This window comes from Saccopteryx bilineata, chromosome 4 (assembly GCF_036850765.1).
Source record: "Saccopteryx bilineata isolate mSacBil1 chromosome 4, mSacBil1_pri_phased_curated, whole genome shotgun sequence".
NCBI lineage: Eukaryota > Metazoa > Chordata > Mammalia > Chiroptera > Emballonuridae > Saccopteryx > Saccopteryx bilineata.
In genome coordinates, this window is record NC_089493.1 from 14,381,830 (window position 1) to 14,405,457 (window position 23,628).

The following is a 23,628-nucleotide window of genomic DNA, read 5'->3' on the forward strand; positions in this document are numbered from 1 at the left end:
CTAAAGATAAGTGTGCTGGTGGTCCCCCAACACGTCCTGCCTGCTGTGGGCCCACCCTCTGGTGCTCTGTCCTGCTGGCCTTCAGCTCCTGTGTCAGGCATCTCCCGGCCCAGTTCTGTCTCTGGTTCTGGACTTGGCACATCCTTCCTCCGAGACATCGGTGTGGCCAGGCCCTCCAGCTCAGGGCTGTCATGGGCATCCGCACTGCTGTTTCTGCCCGTGGAAACCTTCTCGCACCAGGGCTGGCTTCCTGTTCCCAGCTGCGCGGGCAGTGGCCTTTGGCTGTGTCGACGGCCAAAGGAACCAGGAGCAGGTAGAAGGTTTTCTGAGCAGAGTCTGGCTTCAGCATGTATCCACTTCCCCCCTTCCTCCCAGCGTCCGAACCCTTCCATCGCCGACCGCCCCTCTGTTCGTGGCCAGCAGTTCTGGCCTCCGAGGTGCTCCAGAGAAATCAGAGGATGTGGGAAGGAAATTTACAGCTGAATGAGCTGTCAAGGGGAAGACACATCTGAGCAGTATAGAGTTTCTTGTTCACCTACAAAATTTTTTAAAAAATTTTTAAGCCCACCACAGACAACAGAGGCAGCATAGCTCAACAAGCTGAACAGAATCGAACCAGAACGCCTCGCCTCTCAAGTCACAGTGACAAGCCATGGCCTGCTCTGGGTCTCCTGTCACCTCTGTTCTAGTCTTCGGGTTCTAGAATTCTAGGCCCTTTTGTGTTATCAGCCTCAGGCCACACGGTTCCTTTCTGATTGCTCCCAGGCGGCTGCTAAAAGATCTCCATCAACTGGTCATGGTCACGAGGAAAATTGAGAGTGCCAGATAATGGAGGCGTGGTCAGGTGACAGTGTGTTGGCTAAGAGGACAGGGGTGGACCCCAAAGAGGTCCGGGGAGGGCTTCAGGGGTTGTGTTCCATTGAGAGCACAGGTTTGGAAAAACAGGCAATGAAATGCAGACCCCTTTGCAGAAGCAATTCGGACATTAGAATTTCGGGACACAGAAGACATCCAAGTTAACATGTTTTTCGTTGCCCAGAGAAGGCAGACATTGGGCGCGTGTGCTTGGAGAGTGTCGATAAGCGTCCTTTTCTTTCTCAAGCACGGAAGCCGCAGGGACAGTGATTGACTCCTAGAGCAGGAGTCCCTGGGGTCCCCCCAGCTCACCCACCCTCTCACCACCTTAGAGATGGAGTATCTGAGACAGAGAGAGAAGGGGGCCCTTGGCATCTGACTCCCAGCCTGAGGTGCATGACACGGAGTTAGGGCTAACACACGAGTGAAGAAGCTGGTGCTGGTGGTGGAACCAGCTCGGATGAGTGCGTTCCTCATTTGCGGAGGCGACCTTGACGCTGAGCCTCAGACCCGTTCAGCCTCATTTAGAGTTCACCAGTCGCTGGGTTTAAGCTGAGAAAGTCTCTGAAGATGAATGAACAAGGAGCCAGATGAGACCTAAGATGCATGTATAGATCATTGCTCTTGTCCCCCACCCCACTTGATTTAGCTTCTCTTTTTGTTGCAACCAGCAGCTGTTCGTGTCAGCTTGCTTAGTAGTTCATTTTAACTCGCCCCATTTCTGCAGAGTAGCAAGGGTTTGGAGTTTCTCTTCGAGTCGATTATTTTTGGAGGATAAGGGGGCTGCTTTTGGCATCCTCTGACTCCAGCTCCCATCCTAAAGACAATTTTTGAAGTCACAGCTTTGAGTCAGTCTTTGCAGGAGGCTTTTTTATTCCCTAAAATCCCATCAGTCGTGAAGATTTTCCACCGGGCTCAGCGGTCTCACGTTGTCCCGTCTGGCTGTGAGAACGCTCAGATGTTGGCAGTTCATAGCAGTGGTGAATGCCATCGTAACAACCCGCAGCCAGAGGGCAGGGGAAGAGGTCCCCGTGCTGAGTGACCTCGGGAGATCTGACCGTGCTCCCCTGTCCTGCTGCCTTCAGATCAGAGGCGGCCGGTTTAGATGTCTTGATTGATTGCAACAGCGGCCAACGGGTACGACTCCTACTTCAGCGGCTTCAAAGCAGCAAACGTAGATATCCTCTCTCTTAACCTACGGCTAGGGATTTTGCGAAAAGGAAGGGAAAAAAAAGATGTCGACAACAAAGTGAATGTTATATCTATTTGTTTACTTTTGATGTAGTCTGTTTGAGATCCTTTGATTCGAAGAACGGCTGTTCTTGACCGTAGCACACGGGTATGTCAGCTTAGGACAGGGTTTCTCAAGCTCGGCGCTTCCATATTTGGGGTGATTCCTTGTTGTGGGGGGCAAGCCTGTAGACTCTAGAACAGGGGTCCCCAAACTTTTTACACAGGGAGCCAGTTCACTGTCCCTCAGACCGTGGGAGGGCCGCCACATACAGTGCTCCTCTCACTGACCACCAATGAAAGAGGTGCCCCTTCCGGAAGTGTGGCAGGGGGCCGGATAAATGGCCTCAGGGGGCTGCATGCGGCCCGCGGGCCATAGTTTGGGGACGCCTGCTCTAGAATGTTGAGGAGCAGCCCTCCACACTACCCACTAAATGCTGGTAGCTCTCTCTCCCTCCCATCCACTCATGATAATCAAAAGCGTCTGCAGGTATTGCCATATGCCCTGGAGGGCAGGGATACAGAATCACCCCTAATTGAGAGCCGCCGACTTAGTATACAGTGTGCATAATGAAACCATGCAGATCTCCTCGCAGTTTCCCAGGAAGTGTACACTTCATCTGGGATTTTCATTTATTTATTGCTTGATATTTATTTGTCTTAATCTATTTCCTATCCCCTTGGCTCTAAAAGTGGATCCAGGCTGTATTTATCTCTTCATTTTTAGGCATTAACCAATGTGTCACTTTCCGATGTGTCACTCATGTAGAGTTACGGAAAAGTGGATCAAGATAATCAAAACCGAAAGATCTACTGAAGCCGTGGATGACCAAGGCTTTTTAGGGAGCACTGGTTCTGATGGGCTTCTTTGGGTGGCATTTCAGGCCGTTGGTTTCCTTTTACCAGACATGGTTCTGTCCCTTCCCTGCACATCGGACGCCCCTGAGGGCTGGCGGCTGGTTTTCTAGAGTTTTCAGTGCACAGGCAGAGGCCCTAGGGATCAGCAACAGCAGCCTCAGCAGACAGCTGGATCTGACGAGCCATCCATTTGTTTTTCCAATTACTGTTTATCTAGCACCCCTGTGTCCAGGCACTGTCCTAGGTGCTGGGGATATAGCAGTGAACGAGGCAGGTGAGGAGGAGCCCTCGTAGCCGGACTGATTTCCCCGCAGAGAATTGCGAGAGGGTATGTGCACCTTGGGGTGTGCCTCTGTTTGAAGGTGTGTCATCCATGGTTTGTTATTTTTTATGCTTCTTGAATCTCTTTTATTCCATTAAATGAATATCTTGCATCATCCTGTAAAACATTTTAGGTATTAGGGGGTAGAGAGAAATAGAGAAACATATATAGAAAATTAAATAAGTTTTAAGAGGAAAGTGACTGTTGGTTGTACTTTTCGGGCTTTGCATAGGGGAAATGCTTTGTTATCATTTTGTTAGATCAGCCAGCTCAGAGATGCTAAGGATGGTATCACGTTTTTACAGCAGTTTTACGGCAGTGAGGATTGAACCATGGGCTTCCGGCCATCCTTCGTATTCTGAGTTTGTTAAAATCTATGGTCTCTGCAGTCACTTCCCTCTGATGCCAGATCCCAGAGGAGGGTCAGTGAACATAGAAGCCATAGAGGAAACCCACCAAGTACCCAGGCTGGGCTGGGTGGCTGGCTCTGACGTGTACCCAGCTGATGCTAAGAATGACAGGCCCCATTACCAGGGATAAAGGGTGTTTTTCCAGCCTGACTAAGAGTGTTCACTGTCACCACAGTGTTGGAGCAGAGGCGCCATTGGGTAGGTCCTCCTTGGAATCCCAGGTTCTGGCAGCCACAAGCCAGAAAGGGAGGTGGAGGAAGTCAGGGGACATTATAGGCGGAGCCAGGAACTGCGTGGAATGAGATGAAAGACCAACGTGGCCCCTCCCAAAGCTGTAGCCACCCAGCACCATTTTCAAAGGAAGGAAATCACACCCACAATGAGGGGCACGTTACATGGTGGCAGACCCAGCCCTTGAACCCAAGAACCTTCCAGCCTTGCCTAGTGTTCTTCCCATGATGCCCACAGAGGAAAAACCCTCTTCCCACGCTCGAAAGAAACCATCTCCACGCTTCGGAGAGATGAAAGGGCAAAGTTCTTTTAAATCCGCAGAGCTGAGCCATTGGTCCTCGGAGCTTTCTTGACTGTTTCTCTCACGGTGGCATAATATAATTGCAGGTGTACCTTCAGGAGAAGAGGGTTTGAAAGCATCTGTAACGTGTGATCGTTTCCTGGTCTTGTACTACAGGGGAGAGACAGTGTGATAAGACAACTGTATTAAAGAGGAAAAGCCAAACAGGCCCCTGGGAACCAGTCTAGGGGAGAAGTAACATTTGTTACAGAAGCACGAGAAAGGAGGACTTCCTTTACTACGGGATTTGAGGTTGGCTGCGTTTTGAAGATGGTCATGACTTTATGAAGTGTCCGTGACGGAATGAATGCTCGGTGGTATACTGAATCAGCCACTGGAGATGACTCGGGCTCCTGCGCTGGGACGCTGAGCTCGCTCCTGTTGGGAGACACCTTCTGCACTCCAAAAATTGGAGAGATTGCTGCTTCTTTGTTCTCCTGCACCCCCCAGCCTCACCCCGGTTCCCCAGGGATACAACAGGAAGGATACTCCTGCCAAGTGGATCTTTGTTCCTAAAAAGAGTTCCTGGCCAAAATAGCTTTCTCTTTTCTTATGCTATTAAACTGGCTTGCACCATTTTGGGGGGGGAAACCTCTCTTTTAAAAAGCCCAGGGAAAATCTTACACAGCCATCCCCCATCTGCCTCCCCCGGATCTAGACGTGGACCTTTTGTCCTTCGGAGTCTGTGGTGCTCCCAAGCAGAAGCATTCTCGAATCCCCAAACAGCTCCCTAGTCTGCAGCCAAAAAGCTCCCCGGTCTGCAGCCAAAAAGCTCTAACATGAGCGCCCTCGGTCAAAAGCGCCCAGCCAAAGAGACGTGCCTCCATCAGAGTGTCTCCGCTACATGAAGGTGCGACCCACCCTTATCTAGTCTGTCCTGACCGCAGAGAGCTGAGGGGCTTTTCGGGAGACCTAGAGTGTGCTCATGAAAAATAGCCTGTTACCCAAGGCGGCCTGTGGGACCCCAGAAGGAGGGCCAGGAGGGAGGAGGGAGGGCCATAGGAAGGAGGAGGAGGAGGTGTCTCCAGGGGCTGAGGGGCTGAGGGTAGAGCAGTATGCTAGGCACAGGTAAAAGGTGATGAGCGCCATGTGTCTGCCTCCCGGGAGTCCGCAGTCTAAAAGAAAGAGCAGCTGGGTGTGTTCTCATGCACAGAGTTGCCACGAGAGAGCTTCAGATCACCTATACTAATACGAAAAGGTGGAAAAGGAAAAAAAGTTATTTTCAGAAAAATATTCCCCCCAAAAACCCATTTTTAAAGACAAGATACATGTGCATGCATATAAATATAGGTGTCAGTATTTCAATGAATATATTTAAATGCCTAGATTTATAGAGACAATTTCTGGACATATATAAAGAGAGTGAATCTGCGAGTCGGGTGTTAGGGGGAAGGCATTTATTTTTCAAATTATATCCACCTAGTTGTATATGTTTTATTGACAGTGAGCAAAGACAACTTTCATGATCTTTTTTTGAAGGGAGATAACTTAGATATTTTAATAATAGATAAGAGCTTCCTCTTATCTATTCAGTAGATCTGTTAGAGCGCGTGCATCTCTTTGGAGAGGAGGGGAGATGGTTGGCTGCGCTGAAGCACACGCAGGATGTCAGGCTGTGAGGAGCAGGGAGGTGTGGCTGACTAAGGCTTCTCTCGGGCTGCCTGGTGTGTTCCCCCGCATACCTGGAGCCAGTAAAGATCCGTCTGGTATTATTGGTCTGCACAATTCTCAGAGTTCTGTGCTTAGCGGGCTTACTGGATGAAGGAAGAAGTCTGGTTGATTACTTCTATTTCCATTCACCTGCAAATCTGGGTGTTGAACCCAAATAACATTATAGTTGATATACTAACAAAGAGAATAAGAGTTACTCCTTCGAAGACGATCTGTGTCACTTTGGAGTAGGTGAAGATTTCTTAGTTGGGACACATAAAATGCATTGAGTTATTTTTTTAAAATCTTTATAAATTGGACTTCATAATAATTTTAAACCTCTGCTGATTAAAAAGGCACTGTTTAAGAAACTGAATGAACAAGATATAGACTGAGGCAAAGAAACATCTCACAAATCACTTCTGTTTGTAACGTTCAAAGAAAACTTAACAATGATCAGAAGTTGAACAGCTCAGTTTATAAAACGGGCACAAACTTGAACAGGTTTGTCACCAAAGAACATATATAAATAAATGACAAGTGAAAGCATGCTCAACCTCGTTGGTTGTTAGGAAAGTCTGAGTTAAAACCACAATGAAATACCACTACCCATCTAGTAGAATCGCTGAAATTGAAAAGATTGACAGTGTAGGCCCTGGCCGGTTGGCTCAGCGGTAGAGCGTCGGCCTAGCGTGCGGAGGACCCGGGTTCGATTCCCGGCCAGGGCACACAGGAGAAGTGCCCATTTGCTTCTCCACCCCTCCGCCGCACTTTCCTCTCTGTCTCTCTCTTCCCCTCCCGCAGCCAAGGCTCCATTGGAGCAAAGATGGCCCGGGCGCTGGGGATGGCTCTGTGGCCTCTGCCTCAGGCGCTAGAGTGGCTCTGGTCGCAACATGGCGACGCCCAGGATGGGCAGAGCATCGCTCCCTGGTGGGCAGAGCATCGCCCCTGGTGGGCGTGCTGGGTGGATCCCAGTCGGGCGCATGCGGGAGTCTGTCTGACTGTCTCTCCCTGTTTCCAGCTTCAGAAAAATGGAAAAAAAAAAAAAAAAGATTGACAGTGTTAAGTGTTGGTGAAAATGTAGAGCAACTGGAACTTTTGCACACGGTACAGCCTCTTAGAAAAAGGGTTTGTCGGTCTAGAACAGCGATTTCCAACCTTTTCCATCTCATGGCACACATAAACTAATTGCTAAAATTCTGCAGCACACCAAAAAATAGATTTTTTTGCCAGTCTGACAAAAAGAAATTGGTACAAATTTGATTGACTTACAAAAAATAATAGCAATAGTAATTACCTACCCTATTTGCTTCGAAGCGACTTTTTAAAAAATCAGCCATCTAGACTTGTACATAAGGATTTTTGGTACCAAGAATTAACCAATCAGATGCAAACTTATTATGCTGTGTGACCAATAAAATGCAACTCTATTATATGACCTATATACTTATGGTTCAAGACAGGGCATTCATACCAGGTGGCTGTGGTTATGTTGACTGTTGTCATTTTTTTTATTTGACAATCTAGGGAAAAGAGGTCAGTGCCTTTGACTAAATGTTCCGGCAGTATTGCATGTTATAAAAATTCTTGTGGCACACCGGTTGAAAATTGCTGCCCTAGAAAGTTACACATTCACTTACCAGCAATTATCCAAGGGAAATGGAAACATGTTCGTGAACGACTGATACAGAAGTTCAAAGCAGTTTTTGTGTGTGTGTTTGTGTTGTTTTTGTTGTTCTGTTCTGTTCTGTTTAGTAAAATCCAAGGCTGAAGCAACACAGATGTGCACCTGCAGAGGATAAACAAACTGTGGCATACCCATACAATGGAATACCAGTCCGTAATAGCATAATAAGGAGTGAACCAGGGCGGGGTAGGCACGACAGCAGAGGGCTCAGGGGAGCTTTGGGGTGATGGGAATCTGTATCCGTGTTGTGCTCTGTCTCTTGAGTATGGTCCTGGTTGCACTGGAATAACATTTGTCAGAACTCAGCAAACAGTACACCAGGATGGCCCTCGCGGTATCTGTCCCCTGGAGGAGGACTGCCACTGTGGTGTCACTGTGCGCACACTTGCACAAACACACAGGTACATTTTCTCAGGCCGTGTGCCGATTCTCCTGCCGAGATGCCCAGAGTGGGGGGGGGGTGTGTGGGGACACCCCATGCCTTGGCCTCCGTTCCATTCTGCCCGTAGGGTTTCGTATTCAAGCCTATGCCCTCCCAGAAACTGACCCGTTCAGAATGGAGAGTGGAGCCGCAGGAATTGATTATGAATGAGCTCGTGCAACATCTGGGCGTTGGCACCTTACTCCCAGATACCTGGAGACCACAGGAGTGCCCAGGCAGCTCAGGACTCTTACCTGTGGAGGATCTGTGGAGGCCACAGGTGCGGCAGAGCGGGATGGAAGGAAGGGTTGGGGGCTTGTCCTGAAGCCTTGTTTTTACTCAGTTTGTGGGTTCATTGGCTTGTGCGAGGTGGCAGGTGGGTGTTCCGTGGTTCTGAAGTATTCAAGTTCCCGTTAGGTTCTATGAAATTCATGGGAGTGTTGATGATAGCCCTTTTCGTAAGGTCTCTTTCTCTACCTTCTCTCTCATTTATTTCATTATGTCTTTCACATTTTTTTTTTTCCTGGCAAAGTAAATAGGAAAAGACTGCTGGCTTCTTACCTGTGTTTCCTCTCGTTCCACTCTGATCGAATCTCCTGGTGGTTCGGGAAAGCTCGGGGTAAGGGTCGCCTGCAGAGGCGGGGACCATAGGGCCAGGTCAGTGTGGGTTGCCTGTGGAACCGCCTTCTGGAAGATGGCAGAGAGCCTTGACTTGCCGCAGGAAACAGGCATGTTTTCTCTGCCTGGAGACAGGAAAGGGATGTTTCCAAAAAGAGGGAGTAGAAGGGGAAGGCTCCAGCCCCCCAGGGCACCTCGCTCTGCTTGCTCTGCTCCCGGGAGCGGCTCACTCGGGAGGCTTGCGGGGTGCCGGATTCTGCATCTTGGCAACAGGCCTTGTGGGAAATGAGGAGGGCGGGGGCAGCGGGAACCCCGGGAGCCGTGAGTGGAGCTGTAAGTCTTTCAGTTCATCCTTCAACTAATATATATTTTCATGTCGGTGGGGGGGCGATGGCTGTTGTAGGAATTTCACCCCAGGAATTGCCAAACAAGTTAATTTACCTGTTTCTCATACAATGCACTTATTAAAATAAACTTTCACTCCATTATGGAGTGTAAGTAATGGGCCTCCTGCAGGCACAATAGAAAAGGGGCTTGCAGAGTAAAAGCTCTTTTACTTTTTATTTAATTTTTTTTTTTTTTTGAGACATTGTCCTGTGGAACCCAGCATCATCTATATTACTAATCACTTGTGGGGCTCTCTACCACTTCACATTACTCCCTTGGAATTAAACTGCACATAGAAAATATGAAAAACGTACTTTTTTAAACAGTAGAAAAGTCGTTTTCAAGCATAATACCCAAAATAAAGTGCCGTGAAGCCATTAGTAGTAAATTGAAATTTTTGATATGCAATTTGTACAAAAACTGACAAGTGCGGACTCCCCCTCCCCCCGTCCCTCCACCATTAGTCATTGGGTTTAGCGGACACGGAGGTAGTAATCTGCAAGGACAGGCATTTTGATGTCGACTTCAATTGCACACTTCATTTATTTGGACAGGGCACAGGCGGCGGCTTCTGTCACGCGCAGCATCACCACACTATTAGCGAATTTCGCCCCAGGGCAGCTGGGACGCTGCGCTGGGGCAGATGTTCTTTTCAGCCTATTCAGTGACCATTCTTGGGGTTGTTTACTGTTGCCATGGTGACTTTCATTTCCATAGCAGCCGCGCTGCTGTTTCTCAAAGGAAAATGAATTTAGTTATAAAAGGATAATATTTTTCTCTGTCTCTATATAACCTGCCATCTGTCGACCGGTGGATCAGTAAGGAGTCAGAAACCTATTACGAATTACAGCAATGAAGTGATGAGTATTTTTTTTTTTTGGCCCCATATTAAAAGCAATAATTAATGTGGAAGCAGACATTGTGCTCTCAACATCATAACTTAATTTGTTTATGTATGTTTTAAGTGTGTGTTTTTTCATTCCTTCCACCTCCTGCACTACCACAGTGCATGCACACACTCTCGTAAAATACCATTTACATTCTGCTGACCAGTAGAAATGACCAGACGTCTTGTTTGTGTCTCTCTAGAGGCAGGTGTGTTTAATGCTTTCTCTTCTTGATGCTGTGAGCTTCCCCAGTTCATTAAAGATTCCTGGGGCTGAACTTCCTATTGTCACCCCACTCTCCCACGCCTGCACCCCAGGGGAACAAGCTGTAGGGGTGCATAGACCAGCAAGTGATCAGGAACATACAGGGCAAATTATGAAATTAGCAAAATGAGAAGAGACCATGCTTTGATTTTTTTTTTTTAAAGGTATAAACCTTCCTTTTATAGCTTATGCTAGAATACCTTTCCTCCTCTCAAATCATAGTGGGAAGAAAGTCACCTTTGGAATAGCTCATCTAATTTCCGGATTTTTTTTTTCTCTGTTGCATTCATAAACTATAACGTGCAGGGGGAAAAAACCACACATACACCTGGCCCCGTTGTAAATAATGTTATTTATTGGTTGATTTTTCCAGATCCTGACATTGATGCTGCCAGTGCCATGATGCTTTTGAATACTCCCCCTGAGATACAAGCAGGTTGTGAGTAGCTATTTCTATAGCTTTCGGCACCATAGTTTGTGAACTTAACCTTCTCATTTATATACCAGGCCACAGGAAGAACTAATGTCCCAGTAGAACTTCTCTTGTAGAATCACTTTAAAATGACCCGAGTGCATGATTACATGCATATGCATATAAACATGCGGCCATGCATATGGATGAGTGAATGCTTAGGTGCTTCTCCAAGATGACCAAGTTCCGGTATCATTTTCAGGGCTTAAGACGTGGGGGAAGGGAAGCAGACCCTATAATGAGTCCCAGCGGAGAGACCTTCTTTGCTCCTGCAGGAATGGTCCCTGTGAGTTTTTAGTTTCTGCTGGAAGACGCTACGTGGGGCCAGCTTAACAGCCATGGAGCTGAGCAGTGCCCATTTTTAGAAATTCCTTTCCCTTTGGGGATCTCATTAATAGCAGGCTACTGTTGTGTAGAGCTGGAGAGGAGAGGAAAGTCTGGCTGAGGTGCATGTTGTGCAGGAGCTTGGAATAGCCTTGAGATGGGCCCCCCCAAGGTGCCCCTTCCACCCCCACCAGCATCTCGTGCTGCCTTAGAAGGGCAGGGCGCATTTAGCTAAGCAGAGCTCCTGTCTTCTTCACCTTCTGTCGGCCGTTAAGCGATATCAAGCTCAAGACGAATCTTTTCCTCCTTTGAACTTCTTTCCTGTCCACTGCCTAATGCTTTTCTCCCCGCATCTGGAGCTGGACTGCTGTGATGATGAGGAATGGCCTCACGTGGCGGTATCTGCCCCCTCGTGCTACTGACTCGAGATCAGTTATTCTGCCCACTTGTCCCCCAGGGTCTGCGCGGCACGTGGTCAGGACACTGCTGCTCTGCAGCCTCCTATAGAGGAAACACACCGCGTGAAGATGGTGACGTGAGGCGCGGACCCCCCACCGCGGCACCAGGGGCTGGCGCCCACCCGGCTCAGTCTGATGGCCAGGACTTCACCGGTTAGGGGGCTCCCGCTCACACAGGACTGGGTGGCGTCCTGAGCCAGGGGAACCCTCCACTGTCGCGGTCGGTAGTGGTTCCCCCAGAGGCGCATCCAGCCTCAGACTCGGAGCAGGTTGTCGTCTGTGAGCAGTGGGCTGGTGCGGACTCCCAGGCCGCCCCGCCCAGCCCTGCACTTGTCACAGCCTTCCCACGGCTGTAAAAAACTTAACCACATCCTTTGTTACTAGTTCCTTTTTTAAAAGAAAACAAACCCAAAAATACAGGCAAGCATTCTCAGGAAGGACTTGTCCCTTGGCCAGGGGGCTGCTGTTAACTCCTAAAGAAAGGTGCGGAATTCCCAGTCTCTCTTTGCTAAACTCAGATCACTGGCCATTGAAACGTCCCAGGCACGGCCCTTTAAACTCGCAGTTAACCTGTCGTGTGGTTTTTAAATGATGTTGGAAGTTATAGAATAATAATAATAAACAACAACTCCATTCTCAGGTGACATTGCAGGAAGAGTGCAGGCCATGTTGCAATCGAGTTACAGCCCGAAATGTCTTCTAAAATCAAGTTACGTAACTTGTCATGGGTGAAACGTACTGATTCCATCAGAGCTGAGTAAGATTCTGGTCCCTTCCGTAGCTTCCGGCTACTGTACACAGCGATCGTTGATCTAAAACCACATTTTTGATGCACTGGAGGAGCGGAGTGAAGAGGGCAGAGGCGAAGGGGTCGGCCGCGAGCCGTTCCTCAGCAGCTGCCCTGCCAGTCTCACTGGGCTCCCGGCCGCAGGTAGAACAGGGAAAGGGTTTTTTTCTGATCAGTTGACAAGTTCATGGTTTTTAGTGTTCTCATGACTTAAGTCAACTTCTCCGTCACTGTAACATCAGACTGTAAATAATTATTTGGGGGGGGGGGGCTTCCATAGTCTGATTTACTTTGAAATGCTGAAGTTGAGTATTCAAAGCTCCGTGTCCATGTGTTCAAGCTGGAGGCTGGTTCTTAGAAGGCTTTCCTCCCTCACCTTTCCCACGGGGAGAAGCCCAGCCCATGGACGCCTAACACCGGGAGGGGCCCCGGGTCCTGGCAGGAGGGAGCCAGGACACCTACAGAGGTCGTGGAAGGGGACACCCTCGGCAGGAGCAACAGTACATTGAAGACTGGGGAGAGGGTGGTTACTCATCTTCCCCTCTGGTCTGTGTGTTCACCCTCCCCTCTGGCCCCAGGCCCTGTAAAGTCCCCCGGAGGTCAAGGTAGAGCGTCATCAGTGGGCTGCAGAGCCCGGCAGACCAGACGGGAGCACTGCGTGTCTGCTCGTGTGCTCCTGATAAACACGGTCACAGGCGCACCGTCTCCACTCTGATTTCACTTCGCTCTTCTCTGCTTCGCCCTTCCTTTGCCTCCCTTTATTGCCATGGTACACTGTGTAGTGTTTCTTATGCTGGGATTTGACACGGAACCCTGCCCCCCAATGGGGGAAGTTTTAGAGACTTGTCATGATGACGCTTCCTGCGTCACCAGCTTTGCCCAAGGCTTTGAAATGGTGAGAATGGCTTCCTTAGCAAAAAGTTTCAAAGGTGGCAGACACCCAGCCATCCTGATGGCGTGTGAGTAGCCTGCCCAGGGTGTGTGTGTGTGTGTGTGTGTGTGTGTGTGTGTGTGTCCACGTGGATGTGTGCGTGTATCATCCAGGCTCTGGGGTCCCCCCACTGCCCACATTGGGGAGTGTCGGTTCCTGTCTGCATCCAGCCTGCCTGCATTCTCCCCAGGCTGCTCTGGAGAACCGCTCTGTGTACAAAGCCTCTTGTTTTCACCTCCTGGGTTCGCTGATGCTCCTGTTTGAGTGGGGCCACCAGCCTGGTCTGCCTACCGCGGTTGCTCTCAGCTGTAGGAGACTGGGCGGATAGCGTGAAATACTTCTCCTGTGTTATTGCCCTTCGTAGCCCAGTCTACTTCACATCACTGGGCAGGGCCACTTAGATCTTCTCTTTTATCCTGCCCTCGCTCGACCTCTGCAAAGCTAGCTAGGGGCTGGCCAAGTGGCCACAGGCCAGGGTCTGAGCAGAGTGGGTCGTTCAAAGGAAGCGACTCAAGAAGCTTGTGATAACCTCAATCAACCAAGGCCCTTGATCTTTGAGGAGCCCCTCGCTGCCCCAGCGGAGCCCAGCACTCCGTGTATGACTTGAGCAGGACTTCCTGTGGGCCCCTGTTGGGCAAATGAGTTTGTAAAATTTGTATTTTTTGAGTTTGCTCACTTTTATTGTTAAAAATGGTGCTAGGCAGCCACATGTGTGCTTGCCCTCAGAGCAGGGGAGTTGATTGCATATTGTGGATTACCTTCTTGCTTGGGAGGGGCCATTGTTTTGCTCATGTTTGCTGCAGGAGGGGTCTTTGAGGACCCAGGCAGTTTGGCAGCGAGAGCAGAAAGAATGCATGCAGGGTGCTGAGGAAGAAGCCAGTTTTGCAGAGAGAGAAGGTGTGCAGATGGGGAACCAGAGCTGAGGAGCTTTGCGAGCTCCACTGAGGCTGGTTGGGGCCTTTGATTCTAGGAGGAACAAGGAGAAGATTCTTCTGGTTGTGGAACTGGAGAATGTGTCAGGGCTTTGGGAGCCCTGAATGAAAGGAAGTGTTTTCCAAACTGTGTTTGCTCATTGGCCAGTGCGAGACTTTAACAAAGGAATGGCCCACCATTTCTTGGCTCCACTGTTTCTTTACCGCCTGTCCGAATCCAGTGAGAACTTGCACGGCAGCGGCTGCTGGCCTGACAGCCCCCCCTTCGGCCTCTCATTGCAGCCAGATGCTTCCCTTTCAAGGAGACGCCAGTGTGCATCTAATTACCACCTCAGGCTCCAACCTGGTGCGGTGTGCCGAACCCGCCAGCAGCACTGGCGGTGGTGACTTCATCTCTTCCCGACTTTGCCCGTTTGCAGAGAGGGAAATGTTCGACAGGGAGTGCCGCGCTGTCTCCCCTGCTCCATAGGACGCTACTTCCAGAAAAATGAGGGCAGAGCATTGATTGCTGCCTCATTATCTCTTCAACTTTGCGTTATGCTCCTGGTCAGATCCATCCGCCTCCCCTCCCCCGCCCCTGCGCTCACCAAAGCAGGCTTGTAGACTGCTTCCAGCTTCTGGAGTCGACCTAAGGACCGGCTTTGCTATCCCCTGTGACAAGCCCCGTGAGTCATCTTTAACCCTGGTGGAGGTACTGTTTTGAAGCCAGAAGTCAGATCACCAATTATTCATCTTCAAAGGCTTATATAATCCCTGGTTGGAAGGTTCCCAGTGAGGAATGCTAGATAATAAAACAACGAAATGGGCGCGTTCTGCGCCCTGCCCGGGACTGGGAAATGTACCGACGCACCAGGCGCGGGGGAAGAGCCACCGCCAGGAAGTCTGTGCCCCTATCGCAGGTGGTTCCCCAGCATCCTTCTAAGTCGTCAGCAGGTGGAGAGGCCAGCAGTGGCATTAGGGAAAGGAAGGATTGTCAGATCACCTGGCTGCTCAGCTTATGGCCTCAGGTATCGTTTGCCAGGGCTGCTCTCCAAGGGCAGCAGTAGGAGCTCAGAGGTTAATTTTAGAAGCTCTGAACACCGAGGGAGCTAAGCATGCTGGGGGGGGGGGGTATGCTGGGATGAGGACGTGCGGGGGCGGGGGAGGCGAGGCAGGGAGGGACGTTTGTCTTGCGCCACTGACTCTTTTTAGGTCTCCAAGATGCTCACGTTCAGATCACAGTGAGCGGTGCTGCTTGGTTCGACTCTCGCTTGGGTGTGAGTGTCGCTTTCTTGCTGGTTAAAAATAAGAAAGTTTAGAGTCAGTCTGTTAACTTGACGAGCTCTGGTGCCGATATCCTTGGCATCCGGTTTCGAGAAGTTGAGAGTCTCCGATGTGTGTCTCCTCGCCTACGAGCGCCGAATGATGTGACAGAAAGGGCTGGGGCTGGAGGCCTGTGCCTTTGCTGGTGGGAGCCACACACCCGAGCTGGGGCTTGATTGTAAATGTCCAGTTACCTTATTACATCTCTTCTCCAGCTGGAGCCCAGGTGTGATTTACTACATTGGGTGGCGCGCCGGTGGTCAAGAGCTGGGGCTTTATGTGCTGTGATGACAGACTGAGGGAAATGCATAGTGAAGGGAACGGAAAGATAGACATGCTGATCGGGAATGGGCCAGAGGAATGGACCTCATGCCCCTTTAGGGCCCCAGAATCAAAAAAAGGCGGTGAAGCATAGACCTCGGAACACCTTTCTCGCATGTTTTCGATGGCCTGTGATTCCTCCTCGGAAGCCGTGTGCCCGACACTGGCGGGTGGAGACAGAAGGGAAGAACGATGGGGGACCAGTGCTGCATCACAGCTGGTTTCTGGCATCAGCAGACAGGTGCATCCACCATCCCCAACGTGGAGAGCGCTGCCAGTGACAAGGGTTGAGAAATGCCAGGGTTGGCACAGGCACCGAGCAGTTGCAGCTCATTTGAGAAGCAGCTCCAGGATGCAGAAGAAGAAAGAGTCCGGTTTCCGTGCCAGAAGTCTTGTGCAGTTCAGGAACTAGCTCAGGGAAAGCCTCTTGATGCCGCGGGGGTAGCTCTGTCCCTGAGCTCCTCTTTGGAGTGAATACAGTTCGCCAATCAGGAAGATGTTTTAGTGGGTAAGTGCAGAGCAGAGCAAGGGGTAACTACAAACAGCACAAGAGCCTGCAAGAATCTCCCCGTGTCCTGAGCCCACGAGGCCCTGTGCCTCACAGACAACTACAATAGAAATAGGACGCTAGAGAGGTGAGAGGGCGTGATGGGAAGATGAATGCAGTGGTGGGGATGATGAGCTTATGTGATGGGCCAGCCTCTCAGCTAAGCAGTTTATGCAATTTGTGTAATTTAATCCTCAAAATAATCCTAGTTGGCATATTTATGCGTAGTGTACAAGTGAGGAAACTGAAGCTCAGAAAAGTTAAGGCACTTGCCCAAAACCACAGAGCTAGTGATGGGGTAAGACTTTGGATGGAGGTCAAGTTGTCCCAAGTGTCCTCTTAAGGGCCACAGGACACTCCTTCCATGAAGGCTGAAGTGAGGCAAGGCCCGTCACAAGAAACTGGTCTCCAGGAGGTGTTGAGGGAGGACTGGCTTCCTGTCGGGCCTGCCCCTGGTGCTTAAAGGTTCCGGGCACTCGGGCAGAGGACTGTGGGCGTGGGGCACTGTCATCGGGGTGCGTGGACTGGCAGGCGATTCTGCCGTTTTGCCAGAGTCCCTGAGAGCGTGTGTTCCATGGCTCCCGTCTGCTCTCTCCACACTCCATGCCTCCCTAGTCCTTGTACCAGGGTGACCGACAGGATGGGGACAGAGGAACAGAAGCCACAGAAGAGCAGTTGTTGTTCTTTCGACAACTCTGGAACCTGAAAGATGGCCAAGTCCTTCCAACGTGGTCTGGCTCTGGTCTCATTTCGTTCATAATGGGTTTGCGACTCCCCTGGCATGGAGAAAGCATGGGCCACCTCAGGGTCGCTCTATCTGTGGATGTTGATTGTGTTGATGGTGACAATGGTACTGATAACTAACATATAATTTTCTAAATAATCGTGCCTTTATTAACTCAGTAAAATCTCCAAATACTCTGTGAGATAAATACCATGTTTTGCCTCCATTGTACTTAAGTAGCTTCTTGAGGGGACACAGGCTGGAAATGACAAAGATGGGGTGCAGATCTGGGTCGTCCGACCCCACAGCCTGGCTCTCAGCCACTGTGCTGAAGACCATGTCCTCATGAATGGTTTTCTCTGTGGGATAAAATCCAAACGGGTCTCATTCCTGCATTAGCAAAGCAGGATGCTTTAGCAACGTCACTGTCTAGATCCTGTGCAAATTGTGCTTTTTATCACTTCTAGGCCTTGTAAATGTTGTTCCTCTGCCTACAGGAAGTCTTCCCAGATACCCCTTACTTTAGGTTGGGTGTCTCCACCCCGTATGCCCCAGCACTTACCTTAGTATATTTTCATTGCTTTTAATTCTTTTTCCATCCCACTTAAGTATGATGACCCAATGTTCCCTTCACTTAATTCATTAGTTGATAGGATCTGCATAAGGGACTATAATAATTTTTACTGACAAGAATTGTAACTATGGTATGGGTTTTAAATATTTATCAGGTGCTCTGTTCTATCAGATTTGCTTGCTGCTCTTGATGAGACCCATAGTGACTGATATATTGGGTAGTGTTATCCGACTTAGACTGAATCCGTGGTTATCTGACTATCTTGAGGAAAGCACCACATAGCAAAAAAGTTGGAAGACCCTTTCTCTCAGCCCCCAAAACATGCAAATGGAAAGCCTGTCCTTTCAGACAGCATACAAGTTCACGCTCGCCCCGTCTGCAAACCCCAGAGTTCTGCTGGCCTTTGCATATCTTTTCTGGAGAATTGTTGGTATTTTTTCCCTGTATTTTCTTCTCAGAATTCTCTAGTGTTATTTCTTACATTTAGATTTATTATCCATTTCTGATTAACTTGCATATATGGTATGAGGTTAGGATCAAGGTTCCTTTCTTTCCAAAAAGGATCTTCCCGCATAGTATTGTCTTGATGCTTTTGTCAAAAATCAGCTGACCACATATGTTTGGGTCTAGTTCTTGATTCTAGTTTGTTCCATTGATCTCTTTGTCTATACTTAATGCCAGTACCACACTGTCTTACAGCTTTATAGGAGATCTTGAAATCAGAGCATGTAAATTGGATAATAGAAATTTTAGACACTCTTTCTTTTAGAGAACTCATCAACTAAGCAAAGTATGGGAATCAGCTGCAGTATCACATTACAAGTTTCATGCCTGTAAGAGGCTTGGTGAGTCTCCTGCCTGAGATGATCTATTATCTTCAGTCAGGCTAATAGTAAGGGATGAGGAGGAGTTCTCGATGGCTAGTTAAGCCTACTTTCACAATTAACTATGGTCAGAAACAGCACTAGTAGTATTGACTTTGTGTAATAGTGTTGTTTTTCTGTCACGCCCCGCCCTTTGTAAAACCTAGTGACAAGAAAGAGCCTTACGCAGACCCACATAAGACAAAAGGCAGAAATGCTAGCAAGAGCTCCAAAACACCCCAAAAATCATTCTATAACGTTATCCCACATTCAGGAGTGGATGTTCATACTGCGTGGTTCAAGGGTTGGAATATTTATATAAACATGCTCTTAGAGATTTGGAATTTAGATGTGTAAGAAAGTACGTGTGTATTTTGTAGAATGTACTTTTTCTACACAAATAATACCAGCTTTAAAAACTTAATATATCCGGAGTGGTTTCCATTTTGGAATGTATAATTTTCTAAAGTTTTCTTTCTTTATTTTATTTTATTTTATTTTTTTTTTGGTGTGGTCTTTGGAAAAGCACAGTGCACAAAGTCTCGCGAGAACTGAACTGAAATCCCAGGGTACCGGTGTTCTCACCTCACGCAGCACTCTGGCCCCGTTGACAAGGGAGGGGTGCTGGTAGGTGCGGTAAGAATCTTAGCTTGAACCCGACAAAACTGCTGTTGGGCAGTCGGAAGGAGTCAGGGGTCAGGGGTTTCCTGTGGTTGCCACTGCGAGTTTGTATGGAAAACGGACAGGATCTGATGGCCACTGGCAAGAAGGTGAGATTGGTTAGAGAAGGTGGACTGTTAGGTGAACCCAGGAGATTTGCTTGGGGGGCGTTTCAGGAAGGAGCAAGCCGGGCCCTCCAGAGTGGGCTCTGAGTGGCTCTGAGACAGAAGCCAGAGCCACGCTGTCAACCCTTGTCCCAGCCACAGCGTGGAGGAGGGGCTTCGGTCCGGCAGCCGCGATCATTGTGCGGTGAGCGCCGAGGTGCCACGTGGCCTGTACCATCGGCTGTGCTCGTATTTCTGGCTGTCTTGTGCCCTTGGGGGATAAGGACAGAAGAGGATGTGCTCAGCCTCTGACCGGGGCTGGGGAAGCAGGAGGAAGTATTTGGTTCGGGCACCTGCGTTCAGTTGTGCCAGAGATCTTGAGATCTTGTTCGGGTCTGACTGGAGATAGACGCTTGTGTTTAGTGAATCCAAGAAAATCATGTTTGAAGCCCGCTCTTAAAACTCACCTTTTATTTTATTTTTTTATGTTTAAACAAGGCATCGATAATTTGGTTGTAAGCTATTGGTCTTACCTGGCTGACCGGACCTCTTTCCTTAAAGTGTGGTATCTTTCTTTCTGTCTCGCTCTCTGCACCTTTGTCTCTGCCTCCGTGTGTGTGTGTCTGTCTGTCTGTCTGTCTGCCTGCCTCTGCTTACTTTCTGTGCCTTTGTCTCTGCTTCCTCTCTCTCTCCCTTTCTCTCTCCCCCTCTCTCCATCCAGAATTCCTGACTCAGCATGGAAATCGTCACAGTGGAACTCATGCACGGTGTCTTTTTCTCTTTTGCTTTCCAGTTCCTCCGGGAGTGATACAAAACGGAGCCCGGGTCCTGAGCCGAGGCCTGTTCCCCGGAGTCCGGCCATTGCCAATCACTCCCATCGGAATGACGGCTGCGGTGAGGTAAGGGCGGCCTCGCTGGCAGGGCCTGCCTCGTAGAGGGAGGGGCACCGGGTGTCCCACGGGGGTGGGGAGGCCTGGCTGGGGTGGGGGCGGCGGCAGAGAACCAGCCTTTAAGGAGTGAAGAAGAGAAACCTGATTTGAGTTTTTAAAAATTAAGTTAAAATAACTCCCAGGGACCGCAGTCTGCATGCCAGAGTCTCCTTCGCAGGCTATCAGATGATCTTGGTCTGTCTGCAGATGAGGAGATGCAGACAGATCTGATTAAGTTTGTTTTTATTCTGAGACAGCAGGGTAAGGTGGGCAGAGGGACACGTTGAGCAGGTTTGTTCGTTGGACTCTGGGCTGGCGGGCCTAGCCCTAGATGCAGCCCTGTCACTGACCCGTCCCGTGACTTGGGGTGGGTGTCTGACCTCGCCGGGCCTCAGTTTCCTCTTCGGGGCCGCTCCTCTGCCTCTGCAGGGGTTGCGGTGAACACTGGAATGCAGAGTTGTGTGTGCAGAGTGCTTTGGTCCGTGGTCTGGGTGTAACAGGCGGCATCGTTTCCCTGCTGAAGTAGCTGGCCCTTCCTTCCTTGGGGAAGTTTTTGATTCCCTCCCTCTCTCCACCGCCGCCCAGACTGGGCTCCACCACCAGCTCAGAGCCTGCACGTGGGCCGGCCTGGATGCCTGCTCCTCTCTGCTTGGCCACTTCCCTGCCCACTCCTGCCCACCCCTCTGCCACCAGCCATCGGCAGGACCTTCCCTGTCCCCACCACGTCACCCAGACACCCCACCCCATCCCATCCTCCCATCCCCTGGAGCCAGATGCGTTCCCCAGACATGCCCAGTGCTTGCCCGTTTACTCAGCCCGTTTCCTGCCCTCAGGTCCCCCTCAGCCTCCCACGCAGGGCAGCCGTCCTTCAAGACCCAGCCCACATGAGCTTCCTCAACCCACCTGTTCTGGGCTTGGCCTCGACCCAGCATCAGATGCATTTCTCTCTCCTTTGAACCCACCACCCTTTGCTATGGCTGGGTCCCTTTGATGAGTGACCCTGTGTCCCCCTGGTCCCGAGTGGCCTGCTTGCTGAGGACAGGGGCTGACGCCTCATCACCTGGCACGGCACTGGGAAGGGGCTCTCTGGGAAGCGACCTGCCGCACTGCGTCCCTTCACAGCGTCACCTCCCTGCCTTTTTCTTGAACTTATAGATTAAGTTCTCACCTGAAGGCCATTTTGTTTCCATAGTGTTTCATGTCCCAAAGGAAAACAACCCAGAAAGTCTATCTCACTAGGTGCCTGAGGGAGATCAAGGCCTAGCTCCCTCATGTGAATCAGCGCGGGAGGCCTCTCCACTTGCCTGTGTTTTGGGTGTTTGGTTTTTTTTTTTTTTAAGTTTTTCCAGCAAACCAAGCAATTCTTGCCAGGGTAGAAGTCACTTGATCTTCAGGGCAGACACTGGTGTCTGGAACTTCCTAAGGAGGGATCTCGGTAGTAGCAGAATTATAAACCACTTACCCTTTCACTAACCCAACATGGTGACACGTTCCAAAATATACGTGGGTAGGGTCTTTTTCTCTGCCTGCTTTCCTGTTCTCCTCAGATCTCTAGTTTTTGAGTTCGTCAATGGTAAGCCCCTTCCATGGCCGGAATCCCAGTGCCTTTCCCTCGCGTTGTGAGCGAGGCACTCCGTTTTCTGCTCTGCCTTAAAACCTTTTCTGCCTCAACTCTCCGTTCACCTTTCGGGCTGAGAAGACTTTGAGGCCGTAGACTATTTTCCCACGGAGTGACAGTCTGTCCGTTTCCATGAGCATCTTCTAAGCGTAGACTTCCAGTCCGTCATCTAGAGCATTCTTCCGGTGCTCTCCGGCGTGGCTGTGCATGGGGGGCAAACCGTTCCCTGTGGACGGGCACGGAAGAGCCACGTAGGGGGGACAGACTCCGCAGACCTTTGGTCTTCGGCAGGAGCTGCCTTCTCATTTAATTATTACCCTCATGGCATATGTTACAGTGGTACCTTGAGATGTGAATTTAATTCATTCTATAACCGGGCTTGTAAGTCAAGTCAACTCGTATATCAAACTGCTGATACTGGACCCCGTGCACCAACTAGCGGCAGCTTCCCCAATCACAACGCCTATCTCGGAATTTCGCTTGGATCTCAAACAAAAATACGGACTGAGTTGCAGCTCATATCTTAAAAAATTCATATGTTGGTCTGTTCGTATCTCCAGGTACCACTGTATTGCAAATGTTACTAATTAATACCTTCTAGAGGCATTATTTAAAAACACTGATTTTCTTTCTCTGGTGAGAAGATAAAGCACTACAGTAAAAGAGTGAAAGCCTTAGGCCCTGGCTGGTTGGCTCAGTGGTAGAGTGTTAGCCCAGCGTGTGGAAGTCCCGGGTTCAATTCCTGGTCAGGGCACATAGGAGAAGCACCCATTTGCTTCTCCACCCCCCCTCCTTCCTCTCTGTCTCTCTCTTCCCCTCCCGCAGCCGAGGCTCCATAGGAGCAAAGTTGGCCCAGACACTGAGGATGGCTCCATGGCCTCCGCCTCAGGCACTAGAATGGCTCTGGTTGTAACAGAGCAGCTGCCTAGATGGGCAGAGCATCACCCCCTGGTGGGCATGCCGAGTGGATCCCGGTCGGGCGCATGTGGGAGTCTGTCTATCTGCCTCCCACCTCTCACTTCAGAAAAATACAAAAAAAAAAAAAAAAGAGTGAAAGCCTTGTTTCTGGTTAAAAACAAGGTGCCCCTCACTCAATCCAGTGGAGCTGCTCACTGCAGCTTCTTCCCCAGTCAGAGATCACAATACTGATTTTGGGCCCCGTCCAGAGACAGAAAAAAAATTGGGAATGGGTATACAGACAGAGAGACTTGAAGGGAAAGAGCCATTAACCCGGTAGAAAGCGATTAACCAAGTAACCAGAGGGTAAGAAAGGGAGCTCGGTGCCATGGAGGGAGCCTGCAGGGAGCCGCTGCTCAGGCAGTGGGCGGAATGGCCCCTTGGGAGCGGGGACTCACACCTCCGGGAGTGCCACCCGCTGGACCTGGCCTCTCGGAGCTCAGAGGAGGATGCTGGAGGACCAGAGGGATCTCTAGGGGCGAGGCTCCTGCTGCTGGTGCAGGTGCCTGAAGGGGACGTGGAGAAATCGGTTCTCCAGGTCTTAGAACCACAAAGTGGATTCAGCAGCTACTAAAGGAATGAACGGCCGCCGCAGAGGTGAGGAGGCATCGCTGGGGTGTAGAGGGACAGGAAGGGGCACGCCCCTTCTTTCTCCACCGTTTCCGGGTCTCTCTGTGACACCCCCAGTTGTCCGAGCCTCTCGTGGAGCCAGGCGGTGCAGACAGTGTGGCTTCCCCGCCCAGCCCCTTTGTAGGAAGGAGTATGGAAGGGTAGGCTGGGCTGAGTGGCAGTAGCTTCACAATGACGTGACTTGGCCAAAGCCTGCCCACTACCAAAGCACACATAGTCCCAGAGTGACCTTCCTGAGGAGTGTAGGAGTTTGAGCAGAATCGTTTCATTAAAACACACAAGCACCATTTGCAGAAACTGACAGGTTACCAGCTGGCCTGGAGATAACCAGTTAA

At 50.0% G+C, this 23,628-nt stretch overlaps 1 protein-coding gene across 6 annotated transcripts in view; it reads left to right on the plus strand.

Moving 5' to 3' along the window:
- The window catches only part of FOXN3 (forkhead box N3), a 404,457-nt gene that overhangs the window by 360,731 nt on the left and 20,098 nt on the right, over nucleotides 1-23,628 (plus strand). For 4 of the 6 annotated variants that reach the window (XM_066276097.1, XM_066276098.1, XM_066276099.1 and 1 more), the window contains 2 exons: nucleotides 10,534-10,599; nucleotides 19,953-20,058. In XM_066276097.1, coding sequence (XP_066132194.1) covers nucleotides 10,534-10,599; nucleotides 19,953-20,058 — 172 coding nt within the window. The remainder of the gene's footprint in view (nucleotides 1-10,533; nucleotides 10,600-19,952; nucleotides 20,059-23,628) is intronic. The other 2 variants (XM_066276100.1, XM_066276101.1) reach the window with 2 other exon arrangements.